This window comes from Schistocerca cancellata, chromosome 3 (genome assembly GCF_023864275.1).
Source record: "Schistocerca cancellata isolate TAMUIC-IGC-003103 chromosome 3, iqSchCanc2.1, whole genome shotgun sequence".
In the NCBI taxonomy this organism is placed as follows: Eukaryota; Metazoa; Arthropoda; class Insecta; order Orthoptera; family Acrididae; genus Schistocerca; species Schistocerca cancellata.
The window spans coordinates 782,224,974-782,242,032 of record NC_064628.1 but is presented as its reverse complement, the minus strand read 5'-3'; the positions used below and the strand labels follow the sequence as shown (position 1 = coordinate 782,242,032).

Sequence of the window (17,059 nt, the reverse complement as noted above, 5' to 3'; positions counted from 1 at the left end):
GTTATCAGGAGAAAGAAAACTGGTGTTCTACGGGTCGGAGCGTGGAATGTCAGATCCCTTTATCGGGCAGGTAGGTTAGAAAATTTAAAAAGGGAAATGGATAGGTTAAAGTTAGATATAGTGGGAATTAGTGAAGTTCAGTGGCAGGAGGAAGAAGACGTCTGGTCAGGTGAATACAGGATTATAAATACAAAATCAAATAGGGGTAATGCAGGAGTAGGTTCAATAATGAATACAAAAATAGGAATACGGGTAAGCTACTACAAACAGCATAGTGAACACATAGCTCTGCAGATGACGAAGAGATTAATGAAATATATGACGAGATAAAAGAAATTATTCAGATAGTGAAGGGAGATGAAAATTTAATTGTCATGGGTGACTGGAATTCGATAGTACGAAAAGGAAGAGAAGGAAACATAGTAGGTGAATATGGAATGGGGGTAAGGAATGTAAGAGGAAGCCACCTGGTAGAATTTTCACGGAGGATACCTTAATCATAGCTAACACTTGGTTCAAGAATCATGAAAGAAGGTTGTATACATGGAAGAAGCCTGGAGATACTGGAAGGTTTCAGATAGATTATATAATGGTAAGACAGAGATACAGGAACCAGGTTTTAAATTGTAAGACATTTCCAGGGGCAGATGTGGACGTTGACTACAATCTATTGGTTATGAACTGTAGATTAAAACTGAAGAAACTGCAAAAAGGTGGGAATTTAAGGAGATGGGACCTGGATAAACTGACTAAACCAGAGGTTGAACAGAGTTTCAGGGAGAGCATAAGGGAACGATTGACAAGAATGGGGGAAAGAAATACAGTAGAATCAGAACGGATAGCCTTGAGAGATGAAATAGTGAAGGCAGCAGAGGATGAAGTAGGTAAAAAGACTAAGACTAATAGAAATCCTTGGGTAATGGGAGAAATATTGAATGAATGTAATTGATGAAAGGAGAAAATACAAAAATGCAGTAAATGAAGCAGGCAAAAAGGAATACAAACGTCTCAAAAATGAGATCGACAGGAAGTGCAAAATGGGTTAGCAGGGATGTCTAGAGGACAAATGTAAGGATGTAGAGGCTTATATCACTAGGGGTAAGATACTGCCTACAGGAAAATTAGAGAGACCTTTGGAGAGAAGAGCACCACCTGTATGAATATCAAGAGCTCAGATGGAAACCCAGTTCTAAGCAAAGGGAAAGCAGAAAGGTGGAAGGAGTATATAGAGGGTCTATACAAGGGCGATGTACTTGAGGACAATATTATGGAAATGGAAGAGGATGTAGATGAAGATGAAATGGGAGATCGGACACTGCGTGGAGAGTTTGACAGAGCACTGAAAGACCTAAGTCGAAACAAGACCCCGGGAGTAGACAACATTCCATTAGAACTACTGACGGCCTTGGGAGAGCCAGCCCTGAGAAAACTCTACCATCTGGTGAGGAAGATATATGAGACAGGCAAAATACCCTCAGACTTCAAGAAGAATATAATAATTCCAATCCCAAAGAAAGCAGGTGTTGACAGATGTGAAAATTATCGAACTATTAGTTTAATAAGCCACAGCTGCAAAATACTAACACGGATTCTTTACAGTTGAATGGAAAAACTGGTAGAAGCCAACCTCAGGGAAGGTCAGTTTGGATTCCACAGGAAATATTGGAACACGTGAGGCAATACTGACCCTATGACTTATCTTAGAAGACAGAGTAAGGAAAGGCGAACTTAACATTTCTAGCATTTGTAGACTTGGAGAAAGCATTTTGACAATGTTGACTGGAATATTCTCTTTCAAATTCTGAAGGTGGCAGGGGTAAAATACAGGGAGCGAAAGGCTATTTACAATCTGTACAGAAACCAGATGGCAGTTATGAGTCGAGGGGCATGAAAGAGAAGCAGTGGTTGGAAAGGGAGTGAGACAGGGTTGTAGCCTATCCCTGGTGTTATTCAATCTGTATGTTGAACAAGCAGTAAACGAAACAAAAGAAAAATTTGGAGTAGGAATTAAAATTCATGGGGAAGAAATAAAAATTTTGAGGTTCGCCAATGACATTGTAATTCTGTCGGAGACAGCAAAGGACTTGGAAGAGCAGCTGAACGGAATGGACAGTGTGTTGAAAGGAGGATATAAGATGAACATCAACAAAAGCAAAATGAGGATAATGGAATGTAGTCGAATTAAATCGGGTGATGCTGAGGGAATCAGATTAGGAAATGAGACGCTTAAAGTAGTAAATGAGTTTTTCTATTTGGGGAGCAAAATGACTGATGATGGTCGAAGTAGAGAAGATACAAAATGTAGACTGGCAATGGCAAGGAAAGCGTTTCTGAAGAAGAGAAATTTGTTAACGTCGCGTATAGATTTCAGTGTCAGGAAGTAGTTTCTGAAAGTATTTGTATGGAGTGTAGCCATGTATGGAAGTGAAACATGTCGATAAATAGTTTAGACAAGAAGAGAATAGCTGCTTTCGAAATGTGGTGCTACAGAAGAATGCTAAAGATTAGATGGGTAGATCACATAACTAATGAGGAGGTATTGAATAGAATTGGGAAGAAGAGAAATTTGTGGCACAACTTGACTAGGAAGAAGGGATCGGTTGGTAGGACATCAAGGGATCATCAATTTAGTATTGGAGGGCAGTGTGGATGGTAAAAATCATAGAGGGAGACCAAGCGATGAATACAATAAACAGATTCAGAAGGATGTAGGCTGCAGTAGATAGTGGGAGATGAAAAAGCTTGCACAAGATGGAGTAGCATGGAGAGCTGCATCAAACCAGTCTCTGGACTGAAGAAGAAGAAGAAGAAGAAGAAGTCAACAACAACAACAACAACAACAACAACCACAACCACCACCACCATTCTCACTTCTGCCTTCTCTGGATGTAATTAGACCAACAGCCTAGTTCAGTAGCAGATTTCCCGGGCCATCACATTTAATCCTGATACTGCTGTTCCCACCAAAAAATTACCTAGAAGTATATCCGGCTTGTATACACTCAGGTACAACCAGGCAATCTGGGAAAAATCCAGGAATCTTTTTATCTGGGAGAAAACCGGGAAGAACCCGGGAATTTTTTGGAATTCCAGAAATTGTTCATTGTTTTAATCTTAAGTTTTTGTAATTTTTACTGGTAAGAAGAACTGATAGTCTAAAAAAGAATTTTACTGTATCCTGCTACTGCAGAATAATACTGCAGCAATAAAATGTCAATAAATGTGTCAAAGGTTTTAGGACGGAAACTATGGAATACTTCATAAGAGCAAACTGCTTCCGATGAGCATGACATCACAACTGTCTACATTAAATTCGTTTTGAGCAGTCGCCAGCAGGATCATGTGCAGTTGAGTTGTGTATGAGCAGTACCTTCTACCATTTCTAGCTACTTGAAGTGTGGCTGCAGCAGTTGCAAGAAGCAGTCATGCTACCCAGAAATTTTTTTCTGGTGCGCCCAAGGTGCCAGATTCACACATTCACAGAGCACTCTGGGTTGTTGTGGAGAGGGGGATAGTGACCTGTGTTTACATTTAGTGATGTTGCTGTTTCCTCTTCATTTACAGTTCACATGTCGAATGAAAACAAAATGGATTTCTGTGGCCTGGAGCTACCAAGTGAATTAAGATTTTATTTTGTGTCCACATTTTTGGCAGTCGAGCATCAATTTGCCTTGCACAACAATGAAATTATTTTTGTTGCTTTGCTTAATACAAATGTGGCTTTTATTAATCTTTTCTGCAGATGCAATAAATTTATAAGAAACAAAGCATTTCATTAAACACTATTTGCTAGTTTCAACTATTCACTGAATCTCGAGTGCCCATTTTCATCTCCTAGCATGTCATTAGCCATGATAAAGAACCAAACATGAGACAATATGGTATTAGTACTCCAAGAAAATTTGAATCCATAAAAGCACACAGAGAAGCTTACTATCATGTTTGGGCCTACTTCATTGTGAATTTGGACATATGAATGTGTTCTTTAAGCCGAATTATGCATTTTAGTATGGTTTACGAAATTCCTATGCTCTTGGAGTATCCTCTGATGTCCTATTTCTTTTATGACATCATGTTAGATTTCTTAATGTGTGTGTGTATGAGCATATGGGCATCCTACGTCGTCATAGCTGCCCATGCATAGTAACACCTATTTTCTGACGCTCTCTAACAGCTGCTGAAATGAGCCCACGTCTAAGAGGTCATGAGAAAATATTCCAAATGGTTCTTTGAAAAGCATTATTTTCGTAGGAAATTTCCTTTTACACAGGATGGATTGTGTTACGTGTGAGAATGTACAATGAATTTTTTAAATCACAGCGCTTTTGACTCTCATTTAAAACTTAACATTTTGAGGTCCAGCCACTTGGAACAATTTCAAGCGCAGAAGACTGGACATTAATGTCATTGTTTAAAATTTTTGTGACACATTTGTGTGATGTATCTTAAAGTGTAACACACGCTACAAAGACCAATATTATGTGTGAAAGCTCAGCTTTTCTTGTAGCTACACGATGTTTGTTAATTTAAACTGTTAACTTTTTCTATTTGTGTGTTCACTCTGCTATACAGTGATGATGTTATTGGTTGACTACGTCACGTGTCCTATGCTCTGAATATCTGCTGCCATTGGTCGGCGAGATCATGTCATGAGCTATTATTTTCTACAAAAGCGCATTGCAATCTCTATTTCACTGCTTTGGAAACTAATGTGCTGTGTTTGGTGGAATTCAGATTTATACTTTTGTAATACGAAAATATGCAGTGTACATGTTGCTGCATATCAAAGATCTTCCCAAAACACATTTATTTCTTCACCGAGTTTCGTTTTCTAAAGTGCCAGGAAGTTCTACGCTGGTGTATAGAACCTTCGCCATTCAAAGAATTGATATTTTTACAGCTCCGAGGGGAAGTACACTATTGCTTATCATGGAAAAAGTGTATTTTCACCTTGGAAGAAAATTATTTTCTAGTGGGGAAAAAGTTCAGTTTTTTAACTGGAAGACCTGAAATTTTTTATTTTCTTTTAAATTTTTGTTGTCTGCATACACACCCTGACATCTCTTGTGACTCACTACTGTCCTCATGTTGATTGTATTAATCAGCTACATCGACAAGGCTATGACTTCCTAAAGTCATGCCATGAAATGAGGTCCATTCTGTCTGATATTGTACCCACGACACCAAGAATACCTCCTGCACCTATTTCCCTACCCCATAACTCCTACCCCTGTGGCTCTCTCTGCTGTATGGCTTGCCCTACCCACTCTCCTACACTAGTGTCTAGGGACAGCAAATCTTGGTGCTGATAGGATGCACTCAACTGGCCTTCGGTCTGCAGCTCGTAGTGATTTCTGGTCACTGACAGCAAAAGCTTACTGACAGTAGTTCTGTGTGCACTGCTCCCATGTTTTGGTTATTGTGTGTTTGTTTGTTAATGTTACTACAGCTCTCATTTGAAAAAAGCTCCAGTGCAATCCATTAATAAATACTACTGCACTTCCAGATATGTGAAATATAATTACAAGTATTTGTGTTAGTAATAGATTCAATTGACTGAAAGGAATGTCCCTAAAAATTCAAAGCTACTCATAAATTGATGTAATTGGATAAAAATGTCTCGAAAGAGTTATTTAAAGATCAAATTCAGCTCAGAGTTAATGAAGGAAACCAGTGTCTGTCACGTTTGTGCAGCCATTGGCGATAAACGTGTGATGGGACCAACCTGTCTGCTTAGTCCTCTGTATTAGAAATGTATAGTGTTAATCAGTTAAGATAATAAAAACTGGAACACCTTTTTAAGGAAAAACTACTGATAGTCTGGTGAGAACACATCTATTACTGAGAAATTTTTTGTGAAGTCATTCATGACTGTAAACTGTAGGTAATAAGAACTGCGTAAGTGGCCTAGGCACTCTAACACATTGTGACGTGAAGACTGTGACAATGTACACGAGATTAAAAATTTCAATAATTAACATGAAATTTTGCATTTCACACAAAATGAATCAAACAGTTCCTTGTCCTAAAGGCGAATGTAAGCTTTCACTGTTTGCCACTAGGAAGCATTAAGAGCCAAATGCAGCCAATGGGCTCACTCGGTCAGCACCAAGGTTTGATTTCCCAAGACACAATTTCGTCCTGCCAATTACTATACCAGTTCTGTAACTGGCAGAACATGTACTGTAAAAGAGAGAGCCACCTGTGAACTGCTGTCGCATGTTGTGTACCAGCTGTTATGTAAGCACTGCAGTATGTCTATCACAGAGTTACCTTGATACCTGTTTCATCACCCATGCCATCTGTGTTCACCCCCCACCCCCCCTGACACCACTTTCTCTGAACTATGCAGGTGGGAACTGGCATTACAACATGTCCTTGGTTCTTGCCAACCACCTGGCCTTAATTTATATTAATTTCTTTAATCACAGCATTTCTTACCAGTAACTATGCCTTTCTTCATTTCGTTTTAGTTTTCTATATCTTTGATTTTCTGACCCATCCCTTTCTTTCCCTGTCTTCCACACACAATGCCCTTAGGTTTCCATTCTTATTACCTCTGGCACAGTGTTTGTTAGTGATCTCTGTCTTGCTTATTACCTTATATTCTACCTTTAAGCTCTCAGCTTTACGAATCTCAACCAGTGCAGTCCCCAGCAATGTCTTCCCTTCCCATCCTTTCTGGTAAGTGTCCTTCAACGTGAGGGGCTGTGCGATTTTTCCGTAACTCTTCCTTCCTCCTTCCTCTTCAACCCTTCTGCCTTCTGGCTCTGAAAGCTTGCACATTTCCTTAATTTTTCTCCTGGCACTGTGTGGCTGCTAGATTTTTTTTATGTATCCAATTATTTTATCTTGTTCTATAAATATTTTCAATCTCTTATTGCTAACACTAGTATTCAGATAGGCACTTTGGAGACAAAGTCTTGCTGTAAATGTCCGTTATATTTTCTGCAAGATATTTTACTTGCCTTGGTGAAAAGTAAAAGGACTTCAGCTTGGTCTAAACATCTGTATGCCAGGGAAGATCCTCAGCTCATTCTCGAGTGGATCGTTAGGAAACAAGAATTTTCCATCCTGCCACAAAATAGGATAGTTTTTGGTGCAACAATAGAATAAGCAGGTAATTAGTGCATGGATAAGATACTGGTGAAAATAGTTTTTTAATTTAAAGTGCACAGAGCTCTTTGTATTTGTGTTTCCCCTGCTGTTGATGCTTCTTCTAGTAGGAAAAGGCTTTAGACAAAATTCATTTTCAATATATGAAATGGAGAATTTCAACAGCCTATCAAAGCTATGCGAGTTACTGTATTTTGCAAAAAAAAAAGTGTATTGATGAACATTGTTACTGGTGGTTTTTGAAATATGCATAATCTGTGCTGCAAACTGTGTAAATCTAACATAGTTGTCAAAATAATGTCCCTGTCTTTCTCTTCCCTAGTTAGCGTGGCCAGCAGAAACAAACTTACTGTCCAAGGTAACTATGTGCTCCTTGCACAACAGGTGGTTGACTACAGAACATTCAATCGGTGAAAAAACTACTTCATGTGGTACATGTGTATTCATTTTCTTAAAGTTATATTGTTATGTTCCATCCTGGATTTTCCATCGCTGCAGTTTTTAAATTTTTAACTGTTTGTCTCATTTAATTTTTATTTAATGTGACCTCTGTGTCAGTGGCTAAAGGGAATAAAATGTGATAGCATTAAATTATGTTGTGGCACAGCTGTTTGTGGTTTAAAGACGTTAATTTTTAGTGCCTGTTTTAGCCATAACCATTTCCTATAAGCCACAATTAACTAGTCAGTTTTCTTCACTCATTTAATTACAATGAGGTGATGAAAGTCACGGGATACCTCCTGATATCATGTCAGACTTTCTTTTGCCCGGCGAGGTGCAGCAGCTGCACATGGCTTGGACTCAACGTGTTGTCTGAAATCACCTACAGAAATATTGGTCCATGCTGCCCATTTAGCCATCCATAATTGCAAGTGTGTTGCCGGTGCAGGATTTTGTGCATCAACTAGTATGTTGATTATGTGCCATAAATGTTCAATGGGTTTCATGTCAGGAAATCTGGGCTGCCAGATCATTTTCTCGTCTTGTCCAGAATTTTCTTCAAACCAGTCTCAACTATTTGTGGCCTGGTGACATGGGGCATTGTCACGCATTAAAATTCCATCGCAAATGACTGGAAAGGGCCTCAAAGTTGCTGAACCTAACCATTTCCTGTCAATGATGGTTTCATTTGAATCAAAGGATCCATTTCATTCTGTGTAAACACAGCCACATCATCAGGGAACCAACACCACTTGCACAGTGCCTTGTTGACAGCTTGAATCCATGGCTTCGTGGGGTCTGGGCCACGTTCAAACCCTACCATCAGCTCTTACCAACTGAAATTGGGACTCATCTGACCAGGCCACAGTTTGCCAGTCATCTAAGGTCCAACCGATATGATCATGAGCCCAGGAGATGCCTTGCAGGTGATGTCATTCTGTTAACAAAGGCACTCACATTGGTCATCTGCTACCATAGTCCATTAACACCAAGTTTCGCCACACTGCTCTAACGGATACATTCATCGTACATTCCACATTGACCTCTGCAGTTATTTGACAAAACTTTCCTTGTCTGTTATCACTGACAACTCTACACAAACACTGCTGCTTTCAGTTGTTAAGTGAGGGTCATTGGCCACTGCGTTGCCCATGGTGGGAGGTAATTCTTGAAATTTTGTATTTTCGGCACAGTCTTCACACTGTGGATATCGGAGTATTAAAGTACCTAACGATTTCCGAAATGGAATATCCCGTGTGTATAGCTCCAACTACCATTTTGCATCCAGTCTGTTAATTCGTGTCGTGCGGCTATAATCGTGTCAGAAATCTTTTCCCACGAAGCTGCTGAGTGCAAATGACAGCTTCCCCCCCCCCTCCCCCCGCCCCCAATGCACTGCCCTTTTATACCTTGTGTATGCGATACTACCACCATCTGTATATGTGCACATCACTATCCCATGACTTTTGTCTCTTCAGTGTATGCTGCAATGGAAACTAGTATGTTTATATGTAAGTGTGTGTTTATTTGTTCTATACATGAACCAGAAGTACACGAAAGGGAAAAAAACATAGTTTTAAATAGGTGACATACATACATACAGCAATTACAGTGTATTGATCTTTTGACAGGGTGGTGAGTGTGTTCCTAGGCGCAAATCGCCTCCTGCTGGATGCCCGGCACCTGGCCAACAACAGGGTCCTGGTCCCAATGGTGGAAACAGAACAGTAATGTCTGCTACAAATGGCAGCCACAGTGCTTCTACAAATGGCACTTCACAACTGCAAGCAGCCGATGGCCCACGTCAGCGGCGATCAGAGCAGTCACCATCTGCCTCGACACTTCCACGTCGCAAGTCTGCTGCTGACAGCTCTACTCCTACACCTGCTCACCAGCTGCCACAGAGGAGAAAATCTGTTGGCCCTGCCCCCGAACGAGAGCGCAGAAGGTCTCCAGGGAAGGTGCAACAACAGCCACAGTCAGGCTGTGAACCTCACCCTCCCCCGCCACCTCCACCAGCTCGTCGGAAGTCGCTCGGTCTTTCAGTAGCAAATGGAAACATTTTAACCACGCACAATGGCCAGTCACCAGTTGGGGATGCTGCTTCTCCAACACCTGCCCAGCAGCAGCGCAGGAAATTGCAACAGGCTGCTGGTGACACACAAAACCATCTATGCAGTTAGCCAGAACTGAATGTGCCAAGAACTCCTAGAGCTGTATGCAGGCTGTTCTGAAGGGGTGGAAAGCTCATGAGACATACTGAAAGATGGTTTGCCACTTGTGATGAAATGTGCACGTGTGTGGTTTTGCCAGTCTTATGTGCCACTCTTCCTGTCTGGTGAACTTCGCTGTGGCAGTTTATGTGCATTGCTAGTCTGTGTAACATTTTTGGCATCACATCATTCTGTCGACGTGTTTTATTGGGGTTCACTGAGTATCACACTTTTCAGCGAGCATTTGTCAGCAGGTGTGTGTCATATGTTTAGTACAGTGATAAATCTGTTACACACAAATATATACATCTCAGTGGAACCCAGATTTTATTGTCAGGCTCCCAAAAAGAAAAGAAAAATAGGAAGTCTGAGTAACATCACTGCCATGATTTTCATCATTGTTTTTAAGTGTTACTTCCATTTTGAAACTGAGTGTCAGTAGAATATATTTTATATATCATTTTCATTTTTAAGAAATTTAGTAATTACAGCTGTTGAAATGCATTAGCAGTTATGCTGTGTGATTGAATGTTGCTGAGGAAAAAATCTATTTATTTAATTGTTCTGAAGTAGCCTCTCAAGCGCTTTGGGAAGGTTGCTTCTAACTTAATTGGCACGCAATGGGAAAAATTGCCAAGAAGTCTATAATCAAAAGTAATTAAATATTGTTTAGAAAATTATTTTGATGACAAGGTCTGAATGCAGTTGTCATATTATTGACAAAGGTATACCAAGGTAATATAACTGATCAGTTACTGAAGTTACTTTAGCAGTACGAAAAATTTATACAGAGATAACATCTACTGAGACAATTTTCCTTTAATTTTTTTAATAGCTGTGACCAGTGAGTGTCTGGTTTCTGCTTACGAATTTGTAATTTTTTAAACTGATTTGACCAATTAACTTTTAATTTCCTTTCGCAAATCTGGGTTCCACAGATTCTGTCTCATAGATGCATTTCAGTTGAATGCACACTTTTGAAATTTTTTGATGACGGTGATGTAATATTTGTTGATTTTAATCTCTTTCAATTTTTTTTTTTGAATAATTATACAAGAAAGATGTTAGTCTGCTGTATTTGCAGTGTTACTATATTGTATATTTGTATACTTAGCATATCTGATTTTTTTGGTCTTGTTGTTTTGTGATTTTTTAGCTCTATTTCATGCTTTGTGTCCATCTAATAAAATATTATCATGAATTGAATTCAATAATCATCCACATTTCTGTCCTGGTGCGTGCTGAAATGTGATCTCATTTTTACACTGCCATTTATGTCGTTTCCCACTGAGAAACATTGTGCTATTAAACAGCAATTCTTTCTCCAGTAATCTAGTCACTGGAATGCTTTCCTCTCATTCCCTGTTTCTAGGAATGGCTACGGCCTGCTGTGTGATGGTGCTTGTTCCATTACAGCGTTCACTGCCTGTTTGTGATGTATGGTGTTGATTTGAAAGTGAAATAAATTTTAAAATGTTTCTGTACTTGACTGTGAGTAGTTTTTAAATAGATGTGTGCTGCAAATCAGATGGTGACACTTTTGTAATATGTACATAATTGCTTGTGAAAGAGAGCTGTATAAGGTAAGAAAATAAAATAAATAAATGTGTATAAATAAATTGTAAATTTGTTGTATCTGTTACAAATTAGTGGTCAGCAACCTGTGCTAATTGTATAGTGCAAAACTCACTTTCTGATGATGGAAGAGAAAACTGTGTTAAAATTTTCTTTGAGTAGTATGAATTACTTTAGCGTCAGTAAAACTTATTAATGTACTCTCTATGTAACAATAAAATAAGCATTCCACAAGGAAATGAAAGAGCAGGTGTATGTTGTTTCCCTTCTCCTTATGAATCCACCCGTACAACTTTCACCCCACTGTCATCCAGTGCTGTTATTTAAATAATAAATTTCTTAAATGTGATGGCAGGAGTAGTGTGCTTTGTCATTCTTTGCTAGAAACCTGCTACTTAAAGAGTAATAATGTACAAGACATTGTCAGTTTCTTAAACTGGAAAAAAGAAACACTGAGTATCATTTGGCTGCAGTTTTGTCTCATGAAAGTAAGGTCACTAGCCTGTTTTTTTTTTTTTTCTGTTTTGCAGTATGTAGTTTATCTTGTGTGTTCAGACTCCTGATATTTCATATTACTAGACAGAGCTGTATGTTATACCATTACAAAGGGAAACACATTTAATTACTTACAATTAAGTACTGAGAACTGATGTGAAAAGTCACAGTAGGTGAAAAAAGTGTAGGGGTTGGGATTACAAGGATATGATAGACCAAAGAAATAGCGTAAAAACAAACTAAAAATAAAATTAAAGGTGAAACATTTCAGAATGTGTGTATAGTGTTGAACACAATCTGGTTAAACTTCACCAATTTTCCTTTACAGTACCCTGTTCTTGTTTGTTTTAGACATCTCTCTAAACACTAGTATTGCAGCGTGATGACCATGCCAGTCACGTTCCTATAATAGCATTTGTTTACTGTCTGCTTATAGAAGTACTTTCACATTCAAAAGTTGTGAAACTGTATCTTTTTACCTTGTATATTTTTCACTGGCTTACTGTTGCAGTCAATATGTGACAGTACGTTGAAGGTGTACCTTGGTAATAATCTATAGAGGTTATTTATAAAACTCCCCATAAAGCTCTGTACATAAATATAATGCATGGTTAATGAAATACCTCTGCAGTTCAGAATTTAAGTTTTATAGTGAACATGGTTTTTAGCTTGCATTCAGAAGTGAGAATTGTGTGTCACAAAATTTAAATCGTGAAAATATTTACTTTCCTATGCTGAAGGTTCAGATAAGAAATATTACAAAGAATAATTGGTTTTCAAATTTTTTGGACAAACTCTCATTCTGATTGATAATGCAATGCAGTTACAGAGTTTTTTAATTTCACTAACTTACAATTGACGCTGTTTGAGAGCTGTATCTCTGTGGTTAACTTAGATACAAATCAGCGTTAACAAAAGCTGTCACTGACTGATGGGCTATGTAGTTCAATTCTTTCTCGAAATATGCTGTTGGAAAATTGATGCTAAGGAGTATTTAATTAACAGGCTGCTGACCATATAATATCTTCCTCAATTTTAATTTCTTGTTTATCTACTGAAAAGCCACGTTGTTGACGATTTGCGTACACAGCATTCCTTGAAAAGTGTTCAGTCAAATAAAATGTAATGAATATTTGACACCTTATAGAAAATAAGGAATGATAATTCTAATTATTATTAATATTAATAATAATTATCAGGGTTCCACACTGCCATTAGTGTAATGATGTAAAACTGCAGTTTGTGGTATACATGACGAGTGTTTTGTAATTTATATTTGTCCTTAGGGCTACTGGTTCATGTTTACTTTTAAATGATATATGTCTACACATTACATGAGAGAGTGAAAAATAAAAAGAATTTGTACAGATGTCTTTAATTCATTACTGAAGTAACCCTTTAAGTCATCTTCATCTTTTGCAAATACTTGATAGCATTTTAATATGTCCCAGTTTACACAATACGGGGTTTAGTCATACAGTTTTAATTATCACGTTGAAAATATTGTTAACATAATTAGTTTGTTTGCAAATACATATCTGCACTCTACTACACACTGAAATCTCCACATTATAGTACTATAAAACACTACTGGAAGAGCCAAATACAAAATGGTGCTGCCCACTGATAGTGGGTTGTCATATGGTAATTCAGTTTCTCTCTTTTTTTTGTAAATGGGGACAATCTGTGCTGAGTTGGTGGAAGAGCAGGGCAACAGTGTGCTATAATATTACACAGTGATTAGGTGACACAGATGTTTCCAGTGCGGTCAAACGAATTGGAATGACAAAGAATGATGTGTCAGACCTGGTGTGTGAAGACCAGCATATCACAATAGAGTTGATAGTTCGGAAGGTGAAAATCAGTCGAGTCAGTTTTCAACTTCTTACACAAAATTTGAACGAGACAAAGGTTTTTGTCCGCTGGGTTCCACGACTGATCATACTAGTTCAAAAATTTCGCTGAACCGAGGCAGCAGAACTGTTGGAGCTGTGTAAGGCAAATCTAGATTACTTACTCAGCTGCCTAGTCACTACGGATAACAGCTAGGTGTACTACAATGACTGCAAAATAAATAAGCAAAGCAGGCAGGCAAAACATGGATTATCATTTCCAAGAAGGGCAAAGATCCAGCCATAATTGTGTAAGGTGACACTGAGTGATTTTGAGACTGTCGTGGTGTGCTGCTAACAGATTACACTCGTAAGGGGGCAAAACATCTCAGGAGCATTCAACCTAAATCCTCTGACAAGACTGGGAAGTTGTCAAGGTGATGATTGTACACCATGATGAAGTCGTAGTTCATACTGCTCAGGACACAGTTCCACGGGCTGCTTCATTGGCTTGTCAAATTTTGCCTCATCCTTATATTCTGACATCGCAACCAGTGGCCACTTCCTCTTTCTTCAGATATAGAAACTATTGTGTAACAGGCATTTTTGGATTTCCCTAACATCAGTTTGCTGCAGAATCCTTGAACATATTCTCAATTTGAATATAATAAATTGTCTTGAAACTGAGAAGCTTATGTCCACAAATCAGTACAATTGTAGCGAGCGTTGCTCTTGCAAAACTCGCCTTGCCCATTTCTTGCATGATATACTATGAAATATAGATGGACAACAGGCAGATTCCATATTTCTAGATTCCTGGAAAGCATTTGATGTGGTGCCCCATTGCACACTGTTAATGAAGGTACGAGTGCATGGAATAAATTCCCAGATATGTAAGTGGCTCAAAGACTTCTTAAGTAACAGAATCCAGTATGTTGGTAAGTGTTCACAAAATAGAAGTGTATCGTCAAGAGTGCCCCAGAGAAGATTCCTCTATACATAAATTATCTGGTGCACAGGATGGGCCGTAATCTGTCATTATTTGCTGCTGATGCTGTAATGTACAGGAAGGTGTCAAAGTTGAGTGACTGTAGGACGACACAAGATGACTTCAGATGAGTAAGAAAAACAAATCTGTAACGTTTGGATACAGCATTAGTAGTGTCCTGCCTGACACAGTCACATTGTTTAAATTTCTGCTCGTACTGGTGCAAAGTAATATGAAACGGAAAGAGTGTGTATGGATTGTGGTAGGGGAGGCAAAGAGTCAATTTTAGTTTATTGGCAGAATTTTGGTGAAGCCTGGTTCATCTGTAAAGGATACCACATACAGGACAATAGTGCAAACTATTCTTGAGTACTGCTCAAGTGTTTGTCATCAATACATCATCAGATTAAATGAAGATTTGGAAGCAATTCAGAGGTGAGCTGCCTGATTTGTTACTGGTAGGTTCGAACAGCATGCAGGCATTATGGAGATGCTTCAGGAATTTGAATGGGAATCCTGGGAAGGAAACCGAGTGAGGTGGCGCAGTGGTTAGCACACTGGACTCGCATTCGGGAGGACGATGGTTCAATCCCGTCTCCAGCCATCCTGATTTAGGTTTTCCGTGATTTCCCTAAATCGTTTCAGGCCAATGCTGGGATGGTTCCTTTGAAAGGGCACGGCCGATTTCCTTCCCCGTCCTTCCCTAACCCGAACTTGCACTCCGTCTCTAATGACCTCGTTGTCGACGGGACATTAAACACTAACCACCACCAACTGGGAAGGAACACTATTGAGAAAATTTAGAGAACTGGCATTTGAAACTGGCTGTAGAATGACCCTACTGCCACAAACATACATTTCGTGTAAGAACCACAAACATAAGAAATTGGGGCTCATACGATCATACGAAGACATGTAGACAGTAACTTTTCCCTGGATTTGTTTGTAAGTGGAACTGGAAAGGAAATAATGAATAGTGGTACAGAGTAATCTCCGGTATGCAGTGTACTGTGGCTTGTGGACCATGTATGTGGATGTAGATGCCAATGTGATTTTCAATTCAGAATGTTTCCTAAATAACAAAAATGCAGACATTTACAAGCAAGGTCTCTGCAAAGTCGTCAATCATTGGGAAAAAATGTATCACCTGAATGATGAATATGTAGAAAAAGACAAATGCCTACACAAAGTTTCAAGGTTACACCTCATTTTTTAAAGGTGATAATTAAAACTTTATGATGAATTCCTTGTGATTGCCTTAGGCTTAAGTGACAGTCAGTCAGATTTTGTAAGATGAACTTTTATTACATCAGTGATTCTGTGTGGCCTCGATTTGACAAATACATGGGAGGTTTCTGGTAGTATGCATTGCCAGATGTCTATGCACGTCATGTAACCCCACAATTTAAGGGCCAGAAGTTTGGCGACATGGGCCTGGCACCGTTAAAGAGTCCTAAATGTGTTTAATTGTATTCAGGTGAGATGTGTTTGGTGGTCAAGACATTAATGTGAGTTCACTACCGTGCCCCTCATATCACTGTAGTACGATTCTGGCCTTGTGACATGGACAGTTGTCTTTCTGGAAGACGCTATCACCTTCGGGAAAGGCATCAAATGTGAAGGGATGCAAGTGGTCTCCAATATAACGTCCACACAGCTCACAGCTGTTGTAGTGCTTTTGATAACTAACACAGCTCAACTTGGCAAAAATGCCTCAAACTGATTCACTGAATTTTTGGTAATCGAGCACCTTAAAATAAGTACTGTTCTGTGAAATTTTGTCATTGTGTGCTTCAGTCAAAGGTGAATTCTGTGAAAAGGTACCCAAATACGTTGTTTTCCAAAAAGTATTGAAGCTGTGTGAAACACAATTGAAGAAAATCAGCATTAGAAATATCGAAGACTGCAGTACATTCGATTTTGCATGAACAATTAGCTGTGAAAAATGTTTGTTCTTGGTGGATTCCGCCAGTCTGGTCCAAGATCAAGAACAGGCTTGTCAGTTGGTGTAAGGAAATGGTCAAAAATTCAACTGAGGAAATACAACATTCAGACACAACATCGTAATATGAGATTAAACCTGGATACATTTGTACAAGCCAGAAACTGATCAATAATCAACTGTTTGGGTTTTCCAAGAGGAACCAAAACCAGCACAAGTGGTTTGTTCATGAAGAACTTCCAAGAAAATGGTCATGTCAAGCTCACATTTTCCGATACTGCCATCATGATTTATGGCAGAGGAGGAATTATGTTGCCTGACCCTTGGAATATATGCTCTCAGAATTTTGAGAGAAAATTTTTACATGGTACTCAATATATTTCCTATTTGCCCCTAGAGTCTGATGAGCATAACTGTGATGCTCTCACTCCTGCCAAACGAGCCAATTATGCATTGG

General features: G+C 38.9%; 1 protein-coding gene across 1 annotated transcript in view; it reads left to right on the top strand.

Annotated features, from left to right (window-relative positions):
• LOC126175833 (polycomb protein suz12-B) overlaps nt 1–13,202 on the top strand; it is a 284,519-nt gene extending 271,317 nt beyond the window's left edge. Inside the window, exon 12 of the mRNA XM_049922834.1 lies at nt 9,189–13,202. Coding sequence (XP_049778791.1) covers nt 9,189–9,740 — 552 coding nt within the window. The 3' untranslated portion in view covers nt 9,741–13,202. The remainder of the gene's footprint in view (nt 1–9,188) is intronic.
• Nucleotides 13,203–17,059: the final 3,857 nt, after the last annotated feature.